At 45.5% G+C, this 26,623-nt stretch overlaps 1 protein-coding gene and 1 long non-coding RNA gene across 2 annotated transcripts in view; both read left to right on the top strand.

The window, feature by feature from the left end:
• Positions 1 to 665: 665 nt before the first annotated feature.
• Positions 666 to 5,317, top strand: MAF (MAF bZIP transcription factor). Its single transcript, XM_083752076.1, has one exon. The coding sequence runs from the start codon at positions 1,896 to 1,898 to the stop codon at positions 3,021 to 3,023; it is 1,128 nt and encodes a 375-aa protein (XP_083608202.1). The 5' UTR covers positions 666 to 1,895; the 3' UTR covers positions 3,024 to 5,317.
• A 15,076-nt stretch (positions 5,318 to 20,393) lies between these two features.
• The window catches only part of LOC310850558, a 224,501-nt gene continuing 218,271 nt past the window's right edge, over positions 20,394 to 26,623 (top strand). Inside the window, exon 1 of the long non-coding RNA XR_014567363.1 lies at positions 20,394 to 20,455. This is a non-coding gene — a long non-coding RNA (uncharacterized lncRNA). The remainder of the gene's footprint in view (positions 20,456 to 26,623) is intronic.

Genomic DNA, 26,623 nt, shown 5'->3' with positions numbered 1-26,623 from the left:
GAAAAATGAAAGAAAAAAATGAAGCAGAGGCGCGGCTTGCGAAATCATATGGTTCCATGACACCGGAGCAAAGGCCAAAGGGTGTCTGAAATTTGCAAAGAGGATAGTCTTGGATTTGCTCCTGCTTGGGGATGCCGGGGGGGGGGGCGGTTGGAGAGAAATGCTCTCCGGATTAACTCTTCCCAAGCCCATAAGTCCTCCAAAGATGCTGATGCGAGTTGGAGGGCTATCCACCAGCACCGTTCATCCCCATCACTGACCCATCCTTCTCCCCGCGGAAAGGAAGAAAAGATTGAGCTGGTGTGGTGTATAATCTTCCACACACACCCCCCCCCGGAAGTCCGTGGAACCCCAGCATCCTCGCTCTCTTTAGCACGTGTCCCCGCTAGATCACTCCTGGCAATTTTTGAAATTTGGAATCTGTGAGCGCGTGTCTGCTCCTCGCGGGCGGGGGGGATACTTAAGGGGGGGAAGGGTGGGCGAAGATCAAGCCTTAGGACAACTCCGGGCAAAGTTCCAGCGCGGAGATCAGTGTTAGCCAAACAGACACATTTATTTATTTTTTTGCAAACGCTACCAGCCTAGACAAAAAGTTAGCTCGAAATGTACAAGCCAACGCATGCAAGCACTCGTACAAGCAAGGGAGGTTAGGGAGCATCCTTACCTACTGAACAACACCAGCCATCCCCAGCCACGAGACAAAACATCCCCTTGGCTTTTCTCTATTCCTAACAGTAATGCCCGGTGGAGATAAATAGGGGCTGTGCCCCCCGCTTTTGAAGAATGAAAAATGGTGAGTCCCCTTCCGAGGGACTCCGGAAAATCGCTTTCAGTCAGGAAGGAGTTAAAAAGTTCTGGTCCCAGCTGACAGTCAGCTGATTGGCCCCTGATTGACAGCTTCGAAAAGTTTCCTTGTTTCTATACTATTATGCTAAAGAGGGCCGGGTTCGCGGCATCGGATTGGCCGGAACTCGGAGTCAATTTCCCATTTGAAAGCTTGACGTCAGGAGCGCTATAAAACTCAGCAATGCTTTTAAACTCTCCTTCTGGATGAGCTCTTTAAAATATTTTTTCATCTTGTTGCTGGAGCTTGGGAGTTGAGTTTCTTTTCTTTTTTTAAGGGGAAAAAACCTGCTTGTTATTTTGGGTCATACCATTGACCCCAGACAGTATTATTTTCCAAGGGTTTTTTCTTTCTTTCGCTTTTTCTAAAGAAGTAGTAATAGTTACTTACCTCCTCTCTCTTTTATTTTTTTTTCCTTCTCCCCCTCCCCTGATGGTGAAACTGTCTCTCTCTTCGTTTTTGCACCGGGCATGAAAAAAAAAAGAAAGCAGTCCAGAAGGAAAGAGACCCTGAAGTGTTGAGAAAGAAAGAAATCCAAACAACCGTTGCAAACAACAACTTAGAGCAACCTTTTTCCTCTGCAAAGCTGCAGAGCAGAGAGAGAGAGAGAGCGCACAGGGGAGAGAGGGGGAGGGAGGCGAGGGGGGGAGAGGAGTGAGAGAGCGCGAAGGGGGAGAGAGCGAGAGAAAAGCCGAAGCAACCCAGCGCAGCCTGATGCAAAGGGCGACTAAGTAGAGGCAGAAGAGCGAGCGAGCGAGGCAGCCGCCTGCGGTCCGCCGGCTGCACCCGCGTGGCTCTTCTTCGCGAAGGGAAGCTCGCTGCAGCTTGGAGCCGAGCCTTGCCAAAGCGGGAGAGCGGCAGGCAGGCAGGCAGGCGCGGGGGGAGCGCGAGGGAGCGAGAGCCGCGCAGGCACCCCGAGAGCAGCGGCGCCGAGCTCTTGCAAAGCCTCAAACTGGCTCACCCGCTCGCAAGTCAGAGCAGCCCCCTCGCTCCGGGAGTGCACCCTTTCTGGAGGACTGGCGGCGGCGGCGGCGGCACCCCCAGCAAAAGGATGGCATCCGAGCTGGCCCTGAACAGCTCCGACCTGCCCACCAGTCCCTTGGCCATGGAATATGTTAATGACTTCGATCTGATGAAGTTTGAAGTGAAAAAGGAGCCGGTGGAGACCGACCGCATTATCAGCCAGTGCGGCCGCTTGATCGCTGGGGGCTCGCTCTCTTCCACCCCGATGAGCACGCCCTGCAGCTCGGTGCCGCCGTCGCCCAGCTTCTCGGCGCCCAGCCCGGGCTCGGGCGGCAGCGACCAGAAGACGCACTTGGAAGACTACTACTGGATGACCGGCTACCCGCAGCAGCTCAACCCCGAGGCGCTGGGCTTCAGCCCGGAAGACGCCGTGGAGGCGCTCATCAACAACAGCCACCACCAGCTCCAGAGCGCGCCGGGCTTCGATGGCTATGCTAGAGGGCAGCAGCTGGCCGCGGCCGCCGCCGCCGCAGCAGCAGCCGGCGGCGGCGGCGCCGGCCCGGGGGGATCCATGCAGCCCGACGACATGGGCTCGGCGGCCGCCGTGGTGTCAGCGGTGATCGCGGCGGCTCAGCAGCAGCAGCAGCAGCAGAACGGCGGCGGCGCGCCCCATTACCACCACCACCACCACCCGGCCGGGGGCCACCACCACCATCACCACCACCAGCAGCCGGGCAGCGTGCAGTCCTCGGGCAGCAGCAGCAGCAGTAGCAGCAGCAGCAGCAGCAGCGCCGGCGGAGGCGGCGGCGGCGGCGGCGGGGGTCTCCACCACCCTCACCACGGCGGCGGCGGCAGCTTGCATTTCGACGACCGCTTCTCGGACGAGCAGCTGGTGACCATGTCGGTGAGGGAACTCAACCGGCAGCTGCGCGGCGTCAGCAAGGAAGAGGTCATCCGGCTGAAGCAGAAGCGGCGGACCCTCAAGAACCGAGGCTACGCGCAGTCCTGCCGCTTCAAGAGGGTCCAGCAGCGGCACGTCTTGGAGTCCGAGAAGAACCAGCTCCTGCAGCAAGTGGAGCATCTCAAGCAGGAAATCTCCAGGCTGGTCCGGGAGAGGGACGCCTACAAGGAAAAATACGAGAAATTGGTCAGCAATGGGTTCAGAGAAAACGGCTCCAGCAGCGACAACCCATCCTCTCCAGAGTTTTTCATGTGAGTTGTGGTCTTCCTCTCTCCCCACCACCTCCAACCTGCACCCCCTACTTCCCCGGCAGCCTCGTAACACCTTTAGCACACATACACACGTGCGCGCAAAAGTTTCTCCACGCGGCTTGGGGCGGGGGGGGGGGCAGCTTGCTATAAAGCAATCAAACTGGCCACCACGTCTCCATTATTAATAATAATGATAATAATATTTTTTTCTGGGGGGAAACAGCAACCTCAACTTTGGGTTGTTGTTGTTTGTTTTTTTAAGGTGGATTGACTCAGCAATAGCCAACCTTATACAAGTTTATAATTTTTTTTTACTTTTGTGGGGGCTTCTTGCTGGGCGCTTGTGTGTGTTGAAATCCAACTTTCCACCAACTCACTACTTCAATCTGAAGTTTGCTCAGCCTTTGAAACCTGCCATCCTATATATATATATATATATATATATATATATATATATATATATATATAGTTAATGAAGTGTTTTTTTCCTTCCCTTTTTATATTTGCTGTGTTCAAAGTACCAAAAAATGTTACTTTTCCTTTTCACCATCCTGAGTTCTTCAAATGGTTTTTGAATCTGGAATAGACACACACGCACGCACGTACACACACACACACACACAGAAAGTTATTATAAAATTATTTTAAGACTTTGGCTTGCTGAGTTCCATCTGTTGTGCTAAACCTAGAGAATATATCTAGATCAACCTGCCAGATTGAAGCCCTCATCCACCTCCCATGTGTTCATGATGTGAGTTTTGGCCTTGCCCTGCCAAATGGTGAAACTTTTAGTATGCCATTAGATTCCCATACTCATCTCATCCATTTATTATGCTTGCTATTTTGTCTTAGCATCTATTAACTATGTAACTGTTTCAAAAGACTATGGGGAGAAAACAAAGACAATATATTGATAAAAGCCCTGCATGCTGGACATGTATGGTATATATTTTTTTTCTTTTGCTTGGATATGGACTTCGGAGACTGTAACGGCATGACATTCATCCTTTTTAGTTTTATTGCCTCAACACTTTTTTGAACTGAAAACAAAAAAGTGCAACCTTTTTGGGGCTTCTTCCTCCCCATTCAAGTTTTCATCTACTCTGGAAACTGCTTTGAGTTGCTCAGAACTTCAGATTTCTTTTTAATGCATTGATACATCCCTTCTTTAAAAAGAAAGAAAAGGAGAGAGAGAAAAGCCCAGAATGGATTGTGATTACCCTTAATATGATTTCTAAAAAGAACTTTGGGGGGGGAAGTTTTAAAACTTATGCATAAAAAAAGATTCACTTCCAATTTGTGGGTTTTGAAAACTATGCTGTTGCTTAAAGCAGTCAAAAATTTATGTTGGAATGATCTGCCCCATTTCTGCTATTTTTTGTTTTTATTTTCCTTTTGGCCATTGTCAAATGTTGGAATGCTCTGGGTTTCCGGTATATAATTTAATTCTAGCTTTTATTGTCTGTTAGCACCAGTTCAAATGTATGCTACAGAAAAAAGAAATGTTATAGATACATTCAAAAGAGTTAGGTCTGTTTAGCTGTAGATCCTTTTTAAAAAAATGATGCACTAAATTGTTGACTGTCTTGATGTTAAAAGGGGGTAGAATTTACAACGGGACTGGTTTTTTAAAAAGTAGTTTATACAGCATGTGATTGCAACTTAAGTATAAGTTGGGTAAATGTAGACCTTGCTATGCCACTGACTGTTTTTGGAAACCAAAGTATTAAAAGGGGAGCCCCCCCTCTTTATATTATTAATAGGGGTATTTTGTGTTCAAAATGTATGGTTGGGTTTTGTTTTGGGGCTTTTTTTTGAAATTGAAATATTTGGGACTGAATTGCACTAAGATATAACCTGAAGCATAAAATATAAACCATTACAAACTTGTCTAGGATGCTAATACGATTTATGCAGTTACAAAGATGGCATTACTGCTCAGTTTTTTTAAATGATGCAGATTTTTTTACAGTTGTATTGTGGTGCAGAACTGGATATTCTGTAACTTCACAAAAATCACAAAGTTTTAAAGGCATTAATCAGCAAATTTTATTTTCAGGGAGTGATAATCCTGTCTTTAAAAAATGGAAAGTAAATCTTACCACAATAAATATAAAAAAATCTTGTCAGTTACTTTTTTCCCCTTTTACATATTTTGCTGTGCAAAATTGTTTTATATATTGAGTTACTAACTAACCATGTGTGATGTTCCTTATGTGCTTTCTTTCATTTTTCAACTTTACGGTTATATCAAAAAGGAAGAATAATCTACTATAATAAACTGCATTTTTGATTCTATATTCAGTTTCATTAGTTTGTAGCTTCCCTCACCACCATCAACAAAAAGTAAAGCCGGCTCTTTAAAAGTAGTATATTGGGTGGGGTGTTGAGAGGGAGAGTGGTCTGCTAACACAGTTTATCTACTAAATAGATAAGATGGGTGAAGGAATGGGCTGCCTAAGTTTCAGGCAAGGTGGGAATTGCTGCCCATCCGAGCTCTGTTTTCTCACAGGTAGGTGAAGAAGCCTGGCTTCTTGGGTACTAGGCTTAACTTTTTCGGTTTTGTAATATTTCTAAAAGGCATTCAGACTCTTCCCCTTCCATGATTATTTAAGCCACAGGTCTCAAGTAAGAGTTGTGACTTTGGTTTTCATTGTTCTATGGTGGAATATAACAAAAGGAGGGGATTTTGTACTCTCTTATTGAAGTCAGGTAAACTGGGCTGTGCATCCTAGGTTTTTCTTCTTACCTATTCCTTTATTGATGTTACAGGGAATTTTAAAGATGTGGCTAGAATCCAATGGACCACAAAACTAATTCACCACTGAGAGGGGCAGGGGGGAGGGCTTAACCCTGTTTAACCCTGTTTCCCCATGATGTGCATCGCAAACTGCTTTTGAAACAGGATGTTGTTTTTCAAAAGCTGCTTGCGATATGGCGTAGGGCGGGAAGTTTGCCCATTCAAAAAAAAAGAAGTCAAAAATTCCACCAGATTTGCACTCTCTCCTCCTTCCTCCCATCCCCCAACACTACACCCCATTCCATTTTAAGTGTTTTTGTTTCAGTCATTTATGGTGTATTTTGCTAGCCCCTTTTTCTGGTGAACTTTCTCAGGAGAGGAGAAAAATAAGTAAGTATCAACAATGGTTGCCACTTTTCAAAGAAAAACAGTATTTGGCGCTTTATCCTTGAGGACTAGACAGGGAGACTTCTGTTGGGACCTTTGCTTTGTCACTGTCAAAAATCCTCCATAGAACACTTGATGCTGTGGTGTTCCTGTAGTGTAAACTGACTGCAATAGTATCTGGGAGTGAGCTGGATTTGCGTCCTGAGTTCCTGGATGGAACTTGGGATCTACTTTTCTGAATGCTCAATCCAGTTTTTCAAGATCTTAGGACTCCACCAGCTGTAGTTTTGCTTTTAAATCACTTTCGGAAAGCATGGGGGAGAGTGTGAACTCTCCACCAACTCACCTGTTCCCTATACTACAACCAGCATTGGGGGGGGGGGAGACAGGGGAGTTGCAGGTGGAGGTGGAGGGAGGTGAATAGGAGGGGCTCAGGAAACTGCTGAGAACTAGGCCCTGTTTGAATTTGCAGGTGGGTTCTGTCCTGTAAAACTTTACAAGGTACTGCTTTTAAACCTGTCCTGAGCCAGGGCAAAGGTCGCCAGGCATTTAAACAAAGTTGTGGCCTCAATCTGAGACTAAAACAGAGGTAGTGTGTTGCCTGCATTTCCCCCTCACTGCTCAGTCTTGTTCTCTCTCTGGGAGTGAATTGGTGTGTCTGTAAATGTGTGTTTTACAGATCCTGTGGCCCAGGAAAAGCTTGCAGCTCCCTAAACCAAGTAGCCCTTTTAAGTGTGCATGGAGCATTTAGATCCACATTAATCTAGAGGGACTGGAAAGGCCTTGAAGTGTGCAGGATTAAGTTGCTGCTGCTGTCTCTCTCTCTCTCTCTCTCTCTCTCTCTCTCTCTCTCTCTCTCTCTCTCCCCCCCCCCCCAATCTCCATCTACTTTTCTTTGACAACCACCCAGTTGCCCAACCTCCTCCTCCAGAAAGCCACACACATGTCCTTTAGCACTTGACCTTCTGATAGCCCAGGCAAGTTCTATAGGCTGCATCACTGCAGCGCTCTCTAGGCAAGTTAATGTGTAAGCGGAGGGTAAACTGCCTGCAATTGGCCAATCAGAAAATTATTTGCTCTTATAAAGATAGTAGGGCTTTCTCTCACCACCACCACCACTCCTCCTCTTTCCTCCCCCTTCGCTTCTTCAAATGTTTGAACTCCTTGCCAAAAGTTCCACAGACTCTCAGTGGCTCTCACCTTGCTGAGGTATTTTCCTTAGCTCAGGCAGGCTCAATGCAGGGAAGAATTCACCTTACCGTTTGCAAACTGTTAGGATTTCCGCTGCATAAGCAGATCTTACATTTGCAAACATTCTCCCCTCACCCAAGAAAAGAGGCACAGTTCAATTAGCATGTTATAGGGGGCAGGGAGCAAAAAATAATCCCCATTTCTTCTTGCAAAAGCTACAGGAGCTGATGCATCCCAAAGTTGCTTTCAGTTCCTGTTATGATTTCTAAGGAGAGAGAGGACAAAATGAAGAATGGGGTAAATTGGATGTGTGTTTTGTCCCTGGGCCTTGGAGAACAAGCTAAAGTATAGGACAAAGTTTACAAGGAGGAGGAAGCTACCCCCCTTGTAGGACATTGTGGGGGAAGAAAACAGCTCTGTATTCTGCAGTCCTCTATCAGTGGCCCTTTTATGAACAACTGAGCCTTCTCCTTTTCATCATTTCAATTGGAAGGGAGGGTGACTTTTCACATTTTTACTTTATCAGAATTATTTTTTGCAAATGATGTGTAAGTAAGGAAATGGATCAAGATGTGTAACACAAAACCTTGAAGGCCAGGCATGTGGGCTGTGGGAGGAGAGGCTGCTCAAGTTTCAATTCAGGGAGGACGAGGGTTTAAAAAATAAAATAAAAAACCCACCCAACGCCACGTCCCTCCGCAATGCTTTTCTAGAATCTCCCTGCTCTAAGAATAAGTTCAGCTCAATAGATGTCAGTGGTGCTGGGGAAGGGGCATAGCCTGACCATCCATCTGCCACCTGCCATTGAGTTTGGTTAGCATTGGGTGCATTGATTCCGCTGCTGCTGAAGCTGAGGTCCCCCTCCTCACTCGGCCCTCTCTGTGGTCTCTGATGGCCTGGCCTTCAAATCCTGGGTGAAAATAAATCAGTGCCACGTGCAACCTGATCCTGTGCATGTTTACTCAGAAGCAATTCTCTATGACTTCAGTCCCATGGAAGTGTGGGCAGGACTGCAGCCTTCCTCTCCCCATTGCATAATGCCTCCTTTCTGTTCCCAGCCTTGCTGCCAATTTCCCCACCTGCATCTCAATGTTCACACATGTGATTTGCAAGCCCGGGTACAGGGTAGACAAGCAACATTTGCTTGCTGTATATACTGCAGTAGAAGACAGGTTGCATTTCTATGCTCCTTGAACAAGTTTATGACTTATTCCCGAGTAAACACATGCTTGACATCAGGGCCGTTCACTGTAGAACACTTTTTGCTCCTCCCAAATGGAGTGCAATTGGCCAAGGGTGGAAAGTCATGCACATTTACTCAGAAAGTAAACCCTGTTATTTTCAATGGGGCTTACTCTGGTGTAAATGAAAATAGGCTCTCTATCTTTTTAAATGGTTCACACTTGAGGGCAGAGTCCTCAGATATCAGTTCCCATCCACTCTGCTTTCTAAAAACAACTCCCGCCCCCAAACAGCAGCTGTGCAAGAAAGAGAATTGTCTCACTTTCTTTTCCTTCCTCCGTCTTTCTCAACCCAAAAAAACCCATCCTCCTTGCTACTATGTTCATAAAATAGCAAGATACTTGATTCAAAAATAAAAAGTCTCTCCCCTCTGCTTTCCCACTTCACTTTCCTACTCCCCACCTCCTTTATAAACCACAGATCTCATTTAGTAGAGCACCTGCTTTGCATGCAGAAAGTCTGAGAGTCAACCCCGGGCATCTCTAGGTGGGGCTGGCAATGTCCCCTGCCTGAAATTCCGCAAAGCCGCTGCCAGTCAGTGTCGACAGTACTGGGCAGGATAGATCAATGGTCAGGCTCGGCAGAAGGCAGCTTCCCTTCTCTCCCATTGCCCTGTCGCCACCCCACCCGGTTCAGCGGCGCAGAATGCGTGCCTTGCTCTGCCCTCCTTCCGAATTCCTTTCTTGCTACCCATTTCCGCTTCTCTATCCTATCTGAATACCAGATCGAGCGCATCGGGCCTGCCTTCCTGGTTCGAGCGAGCGAGCGATATGCCATATGCCTACATCAGTGTTATCTGCTACCGCGTTATCCGGGACCACACGGCGGGGACGGCAGCATCTGCTGTGCTTGGGAAGGGAAGCCTCCATTTATCACCGGGGCCATCAGACAAGCGCAGTGATACTTTGACGCCTCTTCAAAGGGTAGCCAGAAAGGCGTATTTCCTAGGGAGGAAGGTAGCAGGCACTTTCTGAAGAAGTCTTGTGGCCTCTTTTAAAAGGCTAACGCATTTTATGACGGCGCAAACTTTCATGGACTGCAGTCCACGAAATCCGATGCCAGAATAAAATTGGCGAGTCGTAAAGGGGCCTTACGAATATTTTGCTGCATGGATCGGCTCACACGCAAACACACACTTCCTCCAAAACCGGGCGACAGGCTTTTAAAGTCTCCCGCTTCCCCACTATTTATATACGGTTTGTTTTATTTTTTAAAAGACGTTTGCACTAATGCAGGTTTTCTCTACACCACACACACACACACACACACACACACACACACACACACACACACAAAATGCATGGCGGCTAGTTGGAGCAGCAGTCTGAGTGATGCCGTTTTGGCTGCTCCAATTCTGCCTGGCCAGCTCGGCTAGCTGCATCTGAACACTGACACTCTCGGTTCTAGCTGGACTTAACTTCCCTATAAAGTATTTAGGACGACGAGATTAGGGGAGTTTCCTGAAGGGATCTCCTCTGTAAAAACACAACATCAACGCTAGCAATAGGGGGACACCGGTGGTTCAGGAATTTAGAGGTAGTAGCTGAATGCTGCAGGCTTACTTCGAAGTAAGCTTCAGGAAACTCTATGAGGTTTACTTTCAGGAAGTGAACCTGTTTGGAATCAATCTGTCCCCGAGCCCCGCACCGATTTAGTTAACCAAGCAGGGGCTGATTTTCTTCCAGTGAGTTCAGTGGCATTTAGCTGCCTGATTTGGCGTTTTTGCAACCACTATCACAAAAAGTCTAGTTTAATTCTAACCTGAGCCGCTAGCCTGAAGCCCTGGACCTTTGCTGTTCACACCCATCTGCTAAAAGAGGAATGACAACGGGACCACCGTCATCCCTTTCACACACACGACTGCTGTCTAGGGAAATCCCGTCTGGGACCCAAAGATGTTTACACACGCACTGTATTGCTCGAATGAAACCGGATCCACCGGTTTAGTCTCTCTCTCTCTCTCTCTCTCTCTCTCTCTCTCTCTCTCTCTCACACACACACACACACACACACACACACACACTGCGCAGCGACACACTCCGAATCAAAACCGCTTCGTTAACTTCCACGAGAAGAACCACGTCGGGTTTTGGCGCAGCGTTCCCGCCTCCTCACACATCCCGCCCTATAATGATCACCCGCTTTCTGCGGCCCTTTGAACTGGCACACTTTTGTTCCAGTTTCTCTCTCTGACAATCCGGTTCTAGGCATGTTTACACAGCACCCAGTTCAATAGTCCCAGGTAAGCGAGGACGGGATCGCCCAGCCTAGATCTCAAGCCTCTCTCTTTTTTTCCTGCAGACAGGGTTTGATATCTAGTGATATCTAGTGCGTTTCAAATACACTTTGCTGCAAAGAAAGATTAAGACAACACACACGCGCGCGCGCGCGCACACACACACACACACACACACACTTTCCAAGCATTTTTTTCTTAGGAGTGCTCGATCCCCCGGACGGAGGGGGAGGGGCGTTCCGGATTTGCAGCGGTTTGTTGATTCAGACGCAACAAAGGCCGATTTTCTATTCTTAACGATCAGCGGCTGGACAGAGGGGCGTGAAGAAGAAGCCCGAAGTTTTTGCATTGTGCGATCACCTGGCCCCAAATCTGCTCCTTGGGCTCTCTCCCACCCTCTAGGCAGGAGGGAACTTTGGCCAGGGGATAGAGGAGGCAGGTGGCGAGACGGTCGAGAAAACTGACCAGCCTCCAATAAATTCCTTTGGTCTTGCATGTTTAGATCGGCGAAGAGCTGAACTTAGGCTGGGAAACGTTTACCTAGGACCGGTGTAAGTCTTGTCGAAGTCAATCGGGCTTGTTTCCAAGTAGACGCGCAGAAGATCGCGCTTAGGACCCTTTGCAGCCCGTTCCTTCGACACGGTTCCTCGGGAGTAAGTCCCCGTAAACCCAATGGGACTTTCTTCTCTGGTCTATGTGCACAGCCAGAACTTTTGTAGCTCCGCTTTCAGGAGCTACAGCCGCAAAGCATCCCTTGAAAGCCGCGATCCTCTGAGCTCCCTACGTGGGAGTAAGTTAAACTGAACTCAGAGGGACTTAGTTCTGAGTAAACGTGCGCAGGATCGGGCCGCTTAGCATCCGCACTAAACTAGGAACACGCACGCACACACCCTGACAGTTCCTCGTCTTCCCCGGAGTTTGTAGTATTTAAAATACAATTTCCTTGTCATGTTTACTTCACTGGGGATTGGCTACATCTGTTTGCCCATATCTTTCTTTTGTTCTTTTTCGGTATTATGCAAGTAACAGCGCGATCAGAAGAAAGCCTCACTGATGCTAGTGGGACTTACTCCCAGGTAAGTGTGCCTAGGCTCCCAGGGTAAGCATGCGTAGGATCCTGTGCGCACTTTCCTGGGAGTAAACCCCACTGAACACAGTGAGAATGACTTGCGAGCAAGAATGCATAGGATCGGGGTGTCAGCCTCGCAGAGGGGTTCAGCGGTACTTTCCTTTCAAGGAAATATGCATAGGAGTTCAGCTTTGGCTGCTGGGATTCATTCAGGCAGTTTCCAAAAAAAGAATTATCATATATATAGTTATATATATGTTTCTTAAGCCAAATATCCTGAACTGAATCCTGTCCATCTGTTAACACTTAATCCTCACTCCGAAAACGCAGACACCATCAGCCACGTATCCATCCATAGGTACCCCGATTTACTGCCGCGCGTTCACGAAAGCGTAAGGGCGACTGAGAGCCACGGAATTTTCTCTGCAGCAAGAGTGACCCTACTAAGTGATTCCAGAATTGCAGCCACCATCGCCAACAAACTGGTTCAGACACGTGCGCACGCCCCAATAAATCTCTGGCGCAGACACAGAAAGGCATCAACACGTGCCCGGTCGCCACGGATCTTGTGGACTCCCACTTAAATTCCTTCACGGATCTCGTCTTCAGTAGATTGTTTCCGATTAAATAAAGCTTCGTCGTTAGATGTGATGTAAAAGAAGGAGGTCCCGGTAGTAGGCACTAGAATATGTATGGGTTTTTTTATTTAAGTTCTCCCCGTTTAAAAGTTTTTTAAAGGATGTGTCTTGACTTCAAGGAATATTAACAATCGAGACAGGATAAAGAGTTGGGTGTGCAGGCACGCCTTACTCGCCGGAGCCCACACAGCCTTAATGCTCAAAGACAGCACTCAGCTGACCGGCGACGAAAAACTTCGATCCTGCAGGATTTTCCTGTGGTCAGGATCGCTCATTTCATGCCACGCAGCTGGCCTGGGGATCTTTGAGGAAGAGGGATGAAGTCCCCCGACCCTCCGACATAAAGTGAAGCTGCTTAGGACCACATCTTTTCCTCACATCCTTTCTTCAGGTAAAAAACCTGCAAGCCATCTCAGCCCGATCCTATGTGTGCTAACTGCTTAGGATCTGCAGATTGAGGGAGAGGTGTCTGCGGCTCAGTCTCAGTCCCGTGCGCTGCGGACCCAGGCGAACGCGCAGCGTTAATGCCGACACGGATTGCTCAGTCATGCGATCCTATTCATATTTACTCTGAAGTAAAGAGTTCAATGGAACTCACTCGCAGGTAAGTGTGGATTGGATCGCTGCCCTAAACTCACACTGTAGCAACTGCCCTTTCATAATTCGCTTCCTCCCTGGTGGAAATGGCGATAGTCGCTTGGAGAGCTGGACCCCTTCTGCCCGCAAAGCAGGCAGGCGATCCTAAGCCCTTGTGTGGCATCGGGATTCCGTGGAACTTCAAAGCATCTGTGGGCAAAATTGACACCAAAAGGCACGCAGGTGGAAAATTAGGCGCAGAAGTATCCCCCCGCCCCGCCCGATCTTATAGTTGCTTTGTCGGAGGTAAACCCTGTTCTCACTAAGTTTGACGGGTCTGGCTCCCTATATCTCAGCATGGCGAGGACTGCGACGTTACAGGGCATAGCTGTCAACTTTTCCCTTTTCTTACGAGGAATCCTATTCGGAATAAGGGAATTTCCCTTTAAAAAAGGGGAGATGTTGACAGCTACGTTACAGGGGCGTCTGATCCTCGCTTCCACCACAAACGATACGATGCTGGCTCAGTATTTTGCAGACTATTATTTTGCGCTCTGAGTCTCTTAAGCCACCATCCCCCCCCCCCAAAAAAAACCACAACTTGCTGGTTCTTTGGCTGGCAACTGACAGCGGGAAACTGAGCCCCACTTGAAACTTCGAGCGAGGAACCGTTGCGGATAACAAGCCGGTTTGGGAATGCTTCAGGCTTCGGGACCTCATGGGGGTTGAGCGCTTCTGAATCGGCGCGCTTTGTATTGTCCGGCGGCAAAGCAAGGATGAGAGAGCGAACCGGAGCCTCCGCCCCACCAGCCCGCCCTCAGCCCGGGGATCCAGTTTTTGGTGCCTAGTATCGCATTCAGGGTGATTTTTCACGGCTGGAAAATTTTCTGCGGAAGAAATTGAACTCCCGCTGGGAAAGATTTAGATCTTTTGGGAATAGATTTTTTTTTAGAGCCAATCTGTTTTTCCAAGTGGGTTGTGGTTGATCATTGCACTCCTCTAGCAAAAGAAGAAGTCGAGAGTTTTTAAAAAAGAACCCGACCAGCCTACAATAAGCGCAGATGTACCTCCCTTAAAAAAATCCAGCTGCCTGCACATTATACATGGAAAGTAACCTGGCTTCCCCCAAAGAACCATGGGAGCTGTAGTTTACACCTCAGAAAACTACAGTTCACAATGCTCTTAACAAACTAGAGTCCCCAGGATTCCATGTGCTTTAAATGGGCTAAAGTGATAAAGCAGTCTTCTGCCCAGCAAACACACCTGTTTGAATAGTAGCGTTGGAAGGGACCCAAGGATAATCTAGTCCAACTTTTCTCAACCTGTGGGTCCCCAGATGTTGTTGAACTACAACCCCCATCACCCCTAGCTAGCAAGGCCAGAGCTCAGGGATGGTGGGAGTTGTAGTCCAACAACATCTGGGGACCCACAGGTTGAGAAACAATGATTCTAGTCTAAGCCCCTGCACTGCAAAGGTATGTTGCTATAGCCTGGGCTCGCTCACCTTTCCACATATCTGGTATTATTTTGGTCCTTCTTTCCCTTCGTTTTTCTTTAACATTATGTGAGGTAGAAAGGTACTTGAGGTGTCTATCCTTTTTCCAGCCCGGTGACATTTGGTGGCAAGGAATTATAACATTAAGATGGGAGGTGTGAAGAATGAGATCTATTGTCCTGAGCTCCTTTGAGTTGGGGTGGTGTAGTGGTTAGAGCAGGGACACAGGACCTTTTTCAGCCTGAGGGCCATATGGTCTCATGTTCCTGGGGTGAGCAGGGCCAGAGGCAAACGTGGGCCAAACAATGGATGCAGCGCTTGCCTTTGTACTGTAGGCTACATTCCAGGCAGGCAAAAGCCAGAGGTTTCTGCGCAGGCCTCTCTTCATCCAGGAGGCAACTTCACAATTTTAGGACATGTTTTTGCCAGGCAAAAGCAATTGAAGAGGGGCTGGAGCAAATTGGGGAGCGTTCTAAGGGTCAGGTGAAGAGACCAGGAGGCCACATTCAGCCCCTTCACCTAAAGTTCCTCACCACTGGGCTAGAGCACCAGACTAGGACTGGGGAGATCTGGATACAAATCCCTGCTCATCCACAAAGTTTGCTTGTTCTCATTGAGTAGTGGGCCACTCCCTCCCTTGGTTTAGCCAAATTTGGTTTTGTTTGTTTGGTTTGCTGGGAGGACAAAAAAGAGTAACTATGCAGGCTATCCTGAGATTATTGGAGGACAGCTAGACTCTAACTGCAGTACTGTAATAATAATGATGATGGTTTGTGATAATTATTATGTGAGTATGTCTAGCTCTGCTTGCTTAAATGGTTTTCTTAGCATGGCTAGTAAACTGCAGGAGGAGGCTACTGACACCTCCAAGGTCTTATTGCTTATTCCAAGTGGCCTTTAGAAAAAGATTGACTCTATATATAGAATATGTCTGTTACTAGCTAGGTAGATGGTTGCCAGTAATCAATGTATTATTATTATTATGCTTATATCACGTCTTTTCTTCCAAGCAGCTGGAGGCGCACATGTCCTCCACCCCCATTTTCTCCTCGTAACAACCCTGTGAGGCGGTGAACCCAAGGTCACTCAGCGAACTTGATGCCTGAATGGGAAAATAACACGGGTTTCTCTGCATATAGTCAGACACTCCCACCACTACCCCGCAATGTGCAGTGCCTGTGAGAATGGTCAGCAACTAGTGGCCTGTGGCCTAAACCTGTCCCATTCAGTGATGTCACTTGCTGCCCTTCAAATGCTAGCCTCTTAGAGAAAAGAAGGTTGTGAAGATGGGATGCCAATTATGGGAGCGGCCTTGTTCTGATTGACAAGGGACACCTGCTTTTCATACTCCCTGCTCCTTCAGCAAAACCTCTTGCTGAGTAGCATTCTGCGATCAAAGATAGCATCTGTCTCTGACCACTGGGCACTGCTATTGCTAGTTATTGCCTTCAGGCCCTGGTTTGTGAGCATCTCTGTGGTGTCTGTCTGGCCAGTGCTAGACTGAATGCTGCTTTAAAAAGACTTGCTGCTCCAGCCCATTATGGCCATTGATGTGGTCATGTTTCCTTATGAAGCCCAATCTGAAGTGTGTGGTAACATGAGCGTAGCCAAGATTTTTGTTAGGGGGGGGTCAGGTCTTTTGTTAGGGGGGCAGAAATGACATGATTGGTCAATTAGTTAAGTATTTCTATTGTTTTACTTATCTAGGGGGGCAGTTGCCCCCTGCCCCCTACAACTACACCCATGTGCGGTAATGAAAGACCATTTTGATCTGGCCTTTGCTAGCTGGAGGAGGGTAAGGTTTGATGGCAAGTAACACTGGTGAAATGGGGTGAGCAATGGACGGCTAGTGGTCCAAACTCTTGCTTTTGTATGTCTGTAGGGATGTAGGTGGTGCTGTGGGTTAAACCACAGAGCCTAGGACTTGCTGATCAGAAGGTCGGTGGTTCGAATCCCCGTGACGGGGTGAGCTCCCGTTGCTCGGTCCCTGCTCCTGCCAACCTAGCAGTTTGAAAGCACGTCTAAGTGCAAGTAGATAAATAGGTACCGCTCTGGCAGGAAGGTAAACGCTGTTTCTGTGCACTGCTCTGGTTTGCCAGAAGCGGCTTAGTCATGCTGGCCACATGACCCGGAAGCTGTACACCGGCTCCCTTGGCCAATAAAGCGAGATGACCGCTGCAACCCCTTTACCTTTACCTAGTTCCCTTGTAGTCTTTCGGTGACATCCTGATTTTGATAATTTATCCAAGGCAGACAGTGGCCTTGCATATGGCAATTCACTCCTACAGCTGTGATGGTTTAGAGGTGTCTTCTCCAACCTGTGACCCATAATCCCCAACCACAGTCTCTGCTGACTGGGACTGCAGAAGTTGTTGTCTAAAATACCTGAAGGGCATCAGGCTGGTTTAGGGAGAGAGATTCCTTGCCTCCTCAAATCCTGCAACTATTGTTTTAAAAAACTGACAGTACCAACTAGTTAATTGGTTGAGTCATTAGCTGAAATTTTTAAATGTGCTTTTTTAACTTTAACCATAGCACTTCCTGTGTTAGGAGAGTCGGTTCTGATAGTGTTGCCTAAAGTATCTTTTTGTGCAAATAACTTTCTTTTTGTTGCAAATGGTGGTTGCAATTATTATCTCTGTTTGTGCATATCTATATATCTATATTTAAAGGCAACCACCTACTTCCCTCTTTCATTACATTTTTAGGAGTCACTTCTGACTAGGGATGGACAAATCTGACAATATAGGTTCCTCTCAGCTTCTATTTTTTCAGCCTTCAGTTCTTTGCATTTCCACATCAGTTTGCAATTTTATTTTCAATTCCTCCTGAAAATTCACCCACATTTCAATGTGACTTTCTCCTAATACCTACTTTTCCTGTAAGCATTCCCGCCCGCCTCCCCGAGATACACCGTTTTTTGCAAAGCAATTTTCTCTAATATAATGCATTTTTGTATGCTACTTCTACCGATATACACATTTTTATGCACAGTGTACCCTAGTTGCAAATGTTACCTGGCTAGAGAACTGCACTGCAAAATTCAGAAGCGCGTTCCATGTGTAGAATGGCTGTGCTTTGGTTTGTATATTGTTTTGTAAAGTGCAAATTAGGCAGGTGCAGTTTTAAATGTTAACTGAATCAACCCCCCCAATCCCTCCTTCTGACACCCAAAGCTCTAAATGTCCACTGTTCAGACTCTGCCTTTGACTGGAGCTCTGGACAGGCTGAAGCCATGCTCATTTCCCCCCATATCCTCCCAAAAAGCAGCCTGGAATGTGCCTTGGAAAGGGAACGCTGCTCTTTGCCTGCATTCCTAGTTGCCTGCATGTATCTGCAGATATGTCTGGTTTTTTGGGGGGGGGCATTGTATTTAAGCTAATTGTTCCAAAGCATTACTTGCTTTCCCGTGTGATGGACCTATTGTCTGAAGCCATTTCCCCCAATATCTCTTTCGATATAACAGCAATATGTATTCCCATTGGTGTAATTAATTTAGTTGAAGGGGAAGGGAAGCAGTGAGTAGGCCAAAATAGTTAAATCGCTAGATAGCTGAAATTAAATGTTAGCAATTGCGATTCCTAATAAATCCGAGTTTCATTTCCTCTTGCAGTGACTGTTTCACTTCGAGTCCTTCTGGAGTTTACAGCACATTTCATAGTTTTTGCCACCTCCTTGCTCACAGATAACACAAACACAGGAAGGAGAATCGGTTATGCATTTGACGGAGGACCTTCTGCCGAGTCATTTTTATTTAGAATAAGAAAAATAAAATATTAGTTAGATCTGCTTAAAATACAATATTTGTGTCATAGTAAATTGAAGATTTTCTTGGGGAAATGATTTTGTAACATAGAACCAGATGATAGGGGAAAGGGAAACTTATTAAATGATATCTCTTATAGCAATGCTGCCAAATTATAAAAGAGAGAGAGAGAGGTGATGATATCAACCATGTTAAATTAATAAATCTGTATTGCCTTATTTTACACTGAGCTAATGCAGCATTTCTTGGTTTTTGCCTCTCTATTAATACCCAATCATCAAGTAACTTTAATTGAGTATTTGGATGCTGCAGAGGTTTATGTTGGGCTTTGATTTGATTGAGTCAGTTGTAATGCTAGGAGAGGGATGTCCTCTTTATAGTCTAAAGATAATAAAAGGATGCTGACCACAACACTTCTTGGATGCTCTTCAGGTGGGGTGGGGGTGGGGAAATTGAATACCTATCCCTTCCAAATGAATGCATTCATAATAGGATGGATTTGCCAGTTGGCATGAAAGCAGAGGTCATCTTGAGGAAAATGACACCTAAGGTCTAAAGGAGTCATCTGCTTTAAGAGATCCTGGGCAAGATGCCAAATATTGCATTTAAGAAGACGTATGCCCCAAGTTTTTTTGTTATTTGTTTTTTTTTTGTTTCGGTCCAAAAATAACACGGGAGGCAGGCAAAACAGGCATCTGGAAATGATCGTTACCCATCCACCCATTTGTTCATCGTCTCCCTGCAATGCACTATGCTGCACTACGTTCGGAACGCATTTTAATATTCTACACTAGCAAGCTTGGGTGTTAGAAAGGATATATAAAAATAGAAGCCTTACTTTCAAAAATGGTATAGTGGACAATTTTTCTAAACTGGAAATAAAATTTGGGTATCATATCTATCAGTTGTCTTTTTTTTTCTTTTAATTTTTTTTAAAGAGCTCTCAAGAAACAGGATTTATTTCTTGTCATGCTCTTATATACTCCCAAAATGGATTTATTCGCAGCTGGGCTAGCTTACAGTATTTTTGCTGCTGTGTGCTTTTCCATCACAGGCAGAGTTCATGAGGAAATATTGAATATATGATTATTTCAGGTACAACCCAGGATGTGCTTATTGCGGAGCAGTGACATTAATGGGATTACTCTGGGGTAAAACTGATTATGCATTGCAGTCACAAGCAATGCAGATGAGGTTATTCATGCTCAAATTTGCACCAGAGTTCCTTGTAAACTGTGTCCTTGCAAAGCTTCAGTCCTATAGGCGCTTACCTGGGAATGAGCCTCACAGGACTTACTCCTGAACAGACATGCATAGGATTTCACTGTAAATAATGTATTTCTCTTCCTCTAAAATAATTAGATTTTTCAATAAATCCTGCCAGTTTGAGCTTGTACAACATGAGAAATTCAAGAGGCAACAGTGTTTGCTGTTTGCTGTCCCACTGCTACATATGTACATCAATTCACTATTCTTTTGTTCATTTGCAGTAACACAGCTAATTATTCTGACGAGTTGAAAATAAAAGAAATGCATTATGAAAAATTAAAGGCTACAATTCTATATTATCTAAGCTGGGAACAAGCCCCATTAAACTTAATGAGACTTACATCTGAGTAGACATGATGAAGGCTGCACCATAAAGGAACATTCGCTCACAGCTTGGAGAGCAAGGTGTTTTGTTTTTGATTTAGCAGTTTCCCCCTCCTATCTTTCTAGTTCTTTTTCTATAGCTTTCCTATTACAGAACTGATATGAAAATCAAAGGACAGAACTAGAAAATCCATTTCAGATAATGCTTAATATTAGCAGTGCTGCTGCTTCAAACAACGGACAGAGATAAGGCTTGTGCATCAAAGACTGCAGTTGTAAATACACTTATTAGGGAGTAAATTCTATTGAACTTGCTTCTGAGTAAAACTATCAAGCATCAAGCTGCTCCTGATTTCTGCTTTATGTCAGACTAATAAAGCTTTATTTTTAAAAACACTTTTATTAACTATGTTGTTTAAATTTTTTTTTTTACTAAATTAGGTATCCAAGAGAATCGTCTACATCAGTGATGTGAAAATTCCTGTTACCTGGAGTCTGACAAGGTACAGTTTTATTTTATTTGCGTAGCTGGCTTCTGCTTTCTCCTCCTTCTTCAAAAACAGCCAAGCTGTAGCATAATGTAAGAGAAGAAAAATTATTGACCACAACGGATGTGTCCCTGTTGATTTCCCAAAGCTTTGTGGAAGCCGCTGTGTTTTGCATAGTGGGGACTTTAATGGTGTCTCTTCTCCAATTTTCCTTTGGAACTCCTGCAACTCTTTTACTGAGTGCATGATCCTTTGCCGATGTTAACTGTGTGTGTGTTTTGTATATGAGTGCATTCCAAACTCTGAGTGTGTGAATTGTGACAACTTTCCCTCCAATCCTATTGAGTATCCGTGCTGCTCGGCTTATGTCTACACCTTTTCTCAGTAAAGTATCCCCATCAGCACCAGTCCAGATACTATTTATCTGTTGTTGCTGCTGTTGCATCCTGTGCTCGCTCTTTTCAAAGCACGAGGCAGGCTGTCCAAATGAAATGCAAGTAAGCAGGTGGAAGGGAAAGTGTATGAGATGTTTTCTGATTTTACTCTTTGATTCTTCACAGCATGCAATCCAGTTCCATTTCTCTGTTTACCTTGAAGAGGGCAGCTGCCCTTCCCCTTTGCAAGGGACAAGCTACACATTATGTTAGCCATGCAGATGGGCCTTTGAGTGCAGAAGTGTGTTTTGTTGTTTTTACATAAATGGCCAGAATGGGAACTCAGATCTGGGTTGGAAACCTAGCACAGGAAGGGTAAGGGACTCTAATCCCTCTCGCCACCAGCTGTGGTTTCAGTCCATATTGAGGGCCCTACATCTGTGACTTGCACAGGGGGGTAATAACACTGGAGTAATAACTGTAAGTTTTTTCCAAATCAGTGTTGCAGGCATGAAGAGGAGGAGGAATTTGAACTAGGATTGTAGTTGTGTGCGGAGCCGAAATCCTTTCTACCCCAAATGCAAGAATGCTGGTCTGAATTGCTTTTCCGCAGACCCAGAGGCAGTTTGTATGTAAAAGTGAAACCAAAGCCCTACCCTTAAAAGTGTACCTACTAAAGCTGCTTGAGGATTTTGATTTCTGCGCAAACTGACCTGATATTCATCTCCTGGAATAACACACAGATTGGAATGTTACTATCCTTTGGATTTTGCAGTTCTCTGAATTTTGTGGTGCATTTCTTATCTAAAGAAATGCTCCAAAATGCTTTACAAGTTGTGTATTTTAGAATAAAATACATGTAGAAATGTGTCTATTGAGATAAGATGCATATTTAAATATATATTTTATGTGATTTAATATGTATTTAAATACAAATTTTTCATGCATTTTTTTTTTAAAAAGGAAAATAATTTAGAAACAGGATGGGATGGATTTATGAATAAAGATGTGCAAGATTACCATGGAACAAAAATAGACAAACCTGTCCATCCCCAACAGCCATGTAGCTAACATAATGTGCAGTTTGGCTCTTAGTCCTTGCATAGGAAGTGCAGGAACTTTTGGCGCACCAGATGTTGCTGAACTACAACTTTCATCAACTCCAGCAGACACAGTCTGTGGCCAGGGATGATGGGACTTGCAGTTCAACAACATTTGCAGGGCCAAAGTTTCCCTTCACCTGTTGCATAAGGATATCTTGTCTCATTGTCTGATAGGAATTAGTTGCTGTCCAAGCACCTGACTTCCAGCCATGAACACAAGTTGGTGGTGGTGGAGTGTGGGGTGGAGAAGCATCTATCTTGCCCCTTACTCTTGTGCATCTAGTTGTTCATTTGAACACGTATCTGAGATAGTTGCTGCTTTTTTGCAGTGTGTGTGTGTGTTTATTTGCATAATACCTTCAATATGTTTGGTGCTTTCGATTCTACAAAATAGGTCTCTGCCCTGAGGAGCTTACAATCATTCAACATCAGGTCAGATAAGTGAGGAAAAGAAGGGAGATGGAGTCAGTGGCATAGCATGGGTTGTCAGCACCCGGGGCAAGGCAAGTAATTTGCGCCCCCTAAGCCGTGGATTTGCGCCCCCTAACTCTAACCCCCAGATGTTGCGCCCGGTGCGGCCGGCCCCCCCTGCACCCCCACGCTATGCCACTGGATGGAGGGAAAGAGGGACAGAAAATGCATTTATACCATCAAACTTCAATGCATATTCACAATTTATGTTTTGTAAAGCACAGAACCATGGGAAGGAAAAAGAAGTGATAACGGGGAACAAGAAGCATGAGGACCAGTCCCTTGCACACACATTCAGTTATTGTAGTGGGGTATCTCTGTGGCCAACTCTGCTGAGTTACGATGCACTCAGTACATTTGGAGGTGGGTGGGGTTCATATCCTTATCTGCGGGTGTGTATAATATCCTTGGACAAATTCACTCTTTCTTAGCTTGCACACCTCTGCATTTCTTACCTGACATGTCTGGGTTCTGTGGACAAGACTGAGCCCCATTAAATAAAATGGGTTTGTTTGTTTTGCTTTTGTTATTGTTATTGGGGTAGAGGGTTTTAAACCTCTGTTTGTGACTTAGGGATGCTTTCTGGGACATAGCACAAGACCCTCTGATCTAGCATGCACATTGTTTTCAACCCCTTCTCTTTTTAAATTCTTGTTGTTTGTGCCTTCCTTTCTCTGCACACTTTAGGATCAGAAATGCATGTGGCTTGTGGTTTTTTTTGGGGGGAGTGGCCTCACAATGAATTAGCTTTTCCAATTATCAATATCCCTGTGTGTGCCTTGAATTATGCAATCTCTTACATTACTTAGGAATGCTGGCTGCCCCGCTCCTTTACCTGGTCAGTAAGATGCTACGTTTATATACAATACCATTGCTTTCTTACGTTCCACTAAACAAAATGGAATTAAAATTATATTTGCCAGCGGGTTAATGGCATAGCAAAAATCTTGATGGTATGTTTAAAAGGACTTGCTTTGGAGCAGCGAGCTGACAGGTTGTGATTGGGGAGACATAATAGAAGTGGGTGGGCTTGCTGTCCTTATGCTTTAATGTATGCTGCCCCAGTGTAGTTACCCCATGCTTACAACAGGATATGCTGAGAAAAGACCAGGGGTGGGGCACCTGATGCCTGGGGGCCACATGTGGCCCTTGGAACTCTCCCCAGGCCATGTCCCTCACTAGCCCTGCATGTTTTCACTTGGCTGGAAGATGTTCTTGAACTCTGATGCCTCTGGCTTCTCTAGATGGAGCCTAAAGAGTGCATGTGAGTGTGTGTAGAAACTAGCCTACTGTCCATAATTGTTGCTCCACCCACTTCTGCCTCTGATCCCGCCCACCACTGGCACCTGGCGCTCAGAAAGCTGTTCAAAAGGGAATGACCCTGGGCTGATAAGGTTCTCTACCCTGGCTGTATAGAGGGTTGGAATATTGACATAACTCAATTATCTCCTGTGAAGTGGTAATGTGTCATCTCACAGTAAAAATGTGAAAGAAATAAATGGTACGGAAGCAGCAGAGAATGTGCATTGCAGTTCACAGATGTTCACATATCATTGATTCAGGCTTGCAAAGAAGTCAATAAAAACTATTAACTATTCCTCCTGCCTTAGTATACTTATGGTGTAGTAAAGTGGATATGAGTGTTGGTGCTTGGAACAGAGAGATTTGGGTTGCTAGCCCCACACTGATGTCAAGCTCAATAGGAGTCCCGGGGCCAGTCACCATCTCTCAGCATAAGCACAGTAGCAGAGTTTGGGTGATCCTAGCGCTTGACTCAGATGTGAACAAGCCTTGAACTGTGCAAGCAGTTCTGTCTTCCATCCTTTGTGCAACCTGATAAAGGAGCCAGGAAGTCTTAAGTGAACCAAGTCACCAAAACCAAGAAACCACTGTCAGTAGCTTCACACCAAGCCTGGATATAAAGCCATGGCTTGACATTGGCTTCTTATCCTGCCTTGTTCCAAAGCTGTTAACTGTAATACCCCATTCAGAAAAAACTGGAAACAGTAGTTTCCACTGGAGAAGTGGAGGTGTCATGTGAATCGCCACAACGCCTGTTCATATTTTGGATTGAGTCAAGATACCCTCATACTTACCAGCTCAGTATATAACATATTTATGGAACATTGGTGGCCTGAAGTGATGTTTGGCTTTTGGAGAGAGGGAACCTCTCTCCCAGCTGAGAAAGTGTTTCTGTGCCTGATTACCCACAGGTGATTCTCATGTCCATTTAGTACATGATTACTAGGAAGTACAGGTGTGTCTCCGCAGCAGAAGGAGATGATAGAGTTTTGAGCTGTTGGAAAGGGCTGCACTACTCGCTGTGTGAAAAGCACTCTGCAAGTAGAAGACTAGCAAAAAAGTGAGTGATAGAAGTGTTCTTCTGATATACTAGCTTTGTTGTGCCTTTTGTTGTTAATTTCCAGGGAAGGTTTTGCATAGGGGAACATTCAAGAATGTGAGCTCACCTGGGAGTCTGAATCAGTACAGCCTATGTTTCTATCTCCAGAACCCGCTCCATATTTGAGGGGATGACTCCCGGGCAAAGTGCCACCTGACAGTAACCTTCCTACTCTGTGGGTGGCTGGGAGCAACCATTTATGTTTCCTACAGGGTCTTTGATACAACGCTGCTGCATAGGATCTTGGGGAATTAAAAACAATGGCTTGCAGGCTTAGTTCACTGGCATGGCAGGGTGGGCAGAGTAGGTATTCTGTCCCGCCCACTATGCCAATGAACTATGCCTGCAAGCCACCATTTTTAATTTCCTACAATCCTATGGGGCAGCATTGCATCAAAGACACTGTAGGTGCTGGTGGTTCCGGGTAGGCCCTCAACAGTTGCCTCAGGATTCTGGGTGGTGAAGCCAAGCCTGACTACTTAGGCCAGATATGGGGAACATTATGGTGCTGAAGTACAACTCCCATTAGCCCCAGCAAGCACAGCCAAGGATGGTGGGAGTTGTAATTCAGCAACTTCTGGAGGGCCAAAGATTCCCTGCACCTGCCCTAAGTGCTCTGCATGTGTAGCTGAGTTTTATGTCCAATGGAACTGTGTTTAGGACTGTGGGCTTTGTCATTAGCAGAGTGAGCATTTGTTTGAATGCACCTGATCTGCAGTAAAGCGTTTGTACATTGCAGCTGAGGCTGCACGGTGATTCATGCTAGAAGAAAAGTGTGTAGTCTCACAGCTCTTGCTCTGCTGCAATTAAGTCTTTTTATTTAGCTTATTTTCAGTTCTCTGGTGTTTTGTCTTCAGGGAGGGAAAATCTGTAGAGTTAATATGCACAGGCCTAACCTCTGGCTTTACAAAAACCAAACCTTCTGGGGAGGAAAAAGAGAACCGAATCATTTCACTTCCTCCTAAATCCTGGATTTAGCAATTGCTGACCGACTGGTGTTGCAAAAGAGATTAGCACAAAAAACCATGTAACTTTGAAACAAACAGATATTGGACTGAGGAAGAGTTAATGAACTTATGTGGTGAGGTTCAGATTGTGCTGACCCCTATGGTAATATTTCATATAAGGTTACTGTTGGGAGAGAAATCAAATTTCAGCCGTGAATGTGATTGACAGGTGGAAGCGAGGGAGAGAGAGACATCTGGTCAGATGGGGAATTTGGGAAAGAGAAGGACAAGTGGGGGAAGTGTCGGTGTAATATTAGGAATAATAAGCGTAGATATGAAAAGCCCAATACTTATACTCTCCAGAGGCATGCTTAACTTTATTCTTAAACTACCAGTCTTGAACTTGTCCGACTAAACTGCCATCAAAAAATAGACAAAAAGTATGGAGTTGGATGGCCATGTTGCTTATTTTGTGTCTGATTTGACTTTGCTGGAAAAAGAAAACTGTGTCTATTTGAGTAAGTAATGGCTGGCACGAAGCATCGAAAGATGAAAGATGAGCAAGGCAGTAAAAACCGCTGGTTTTTAGCTGGAAAATATGAATGAAGCAAAATCAACCTTTCCTCTGTTTCATGAATGATGTGTAGTGCATTGGAGACTCAGTGAGAGAGGGAGAATTTAATGCAGAGGTTGCAAAATAAATAATAGTAGTAAATATTTAGTCCCTCCCTGGTTCTATGATTGATTTATCTCTCCATTGTATGGAGTATTTTTGGAATTTGAAAGTCCGTAGATAATTAATAAATATGAACCGAACTGTAATATTGGTTTGGATTATATTGGCATGTTAATTGTAATTGGTACGGGCTAATTTCATACCTCCCCAC

The sequence above is a fragment of the Podarcis gaigeae genome (assembly GCF_964106915.1).
Source record: "Podarcis gaigeae genome assembly, chromosome: 8".
NCBI lineage: Eukaryota > Metazoa > Chordata > Lepidosauria > Squamata > Lacertidae > Podarcis > Podarcis gaigeae.
The sequence above is the reverse complement of the archived record's forward strand: the minus strand, read 5'-3'. Positions and strand labels throughout refer to the sequence as shown.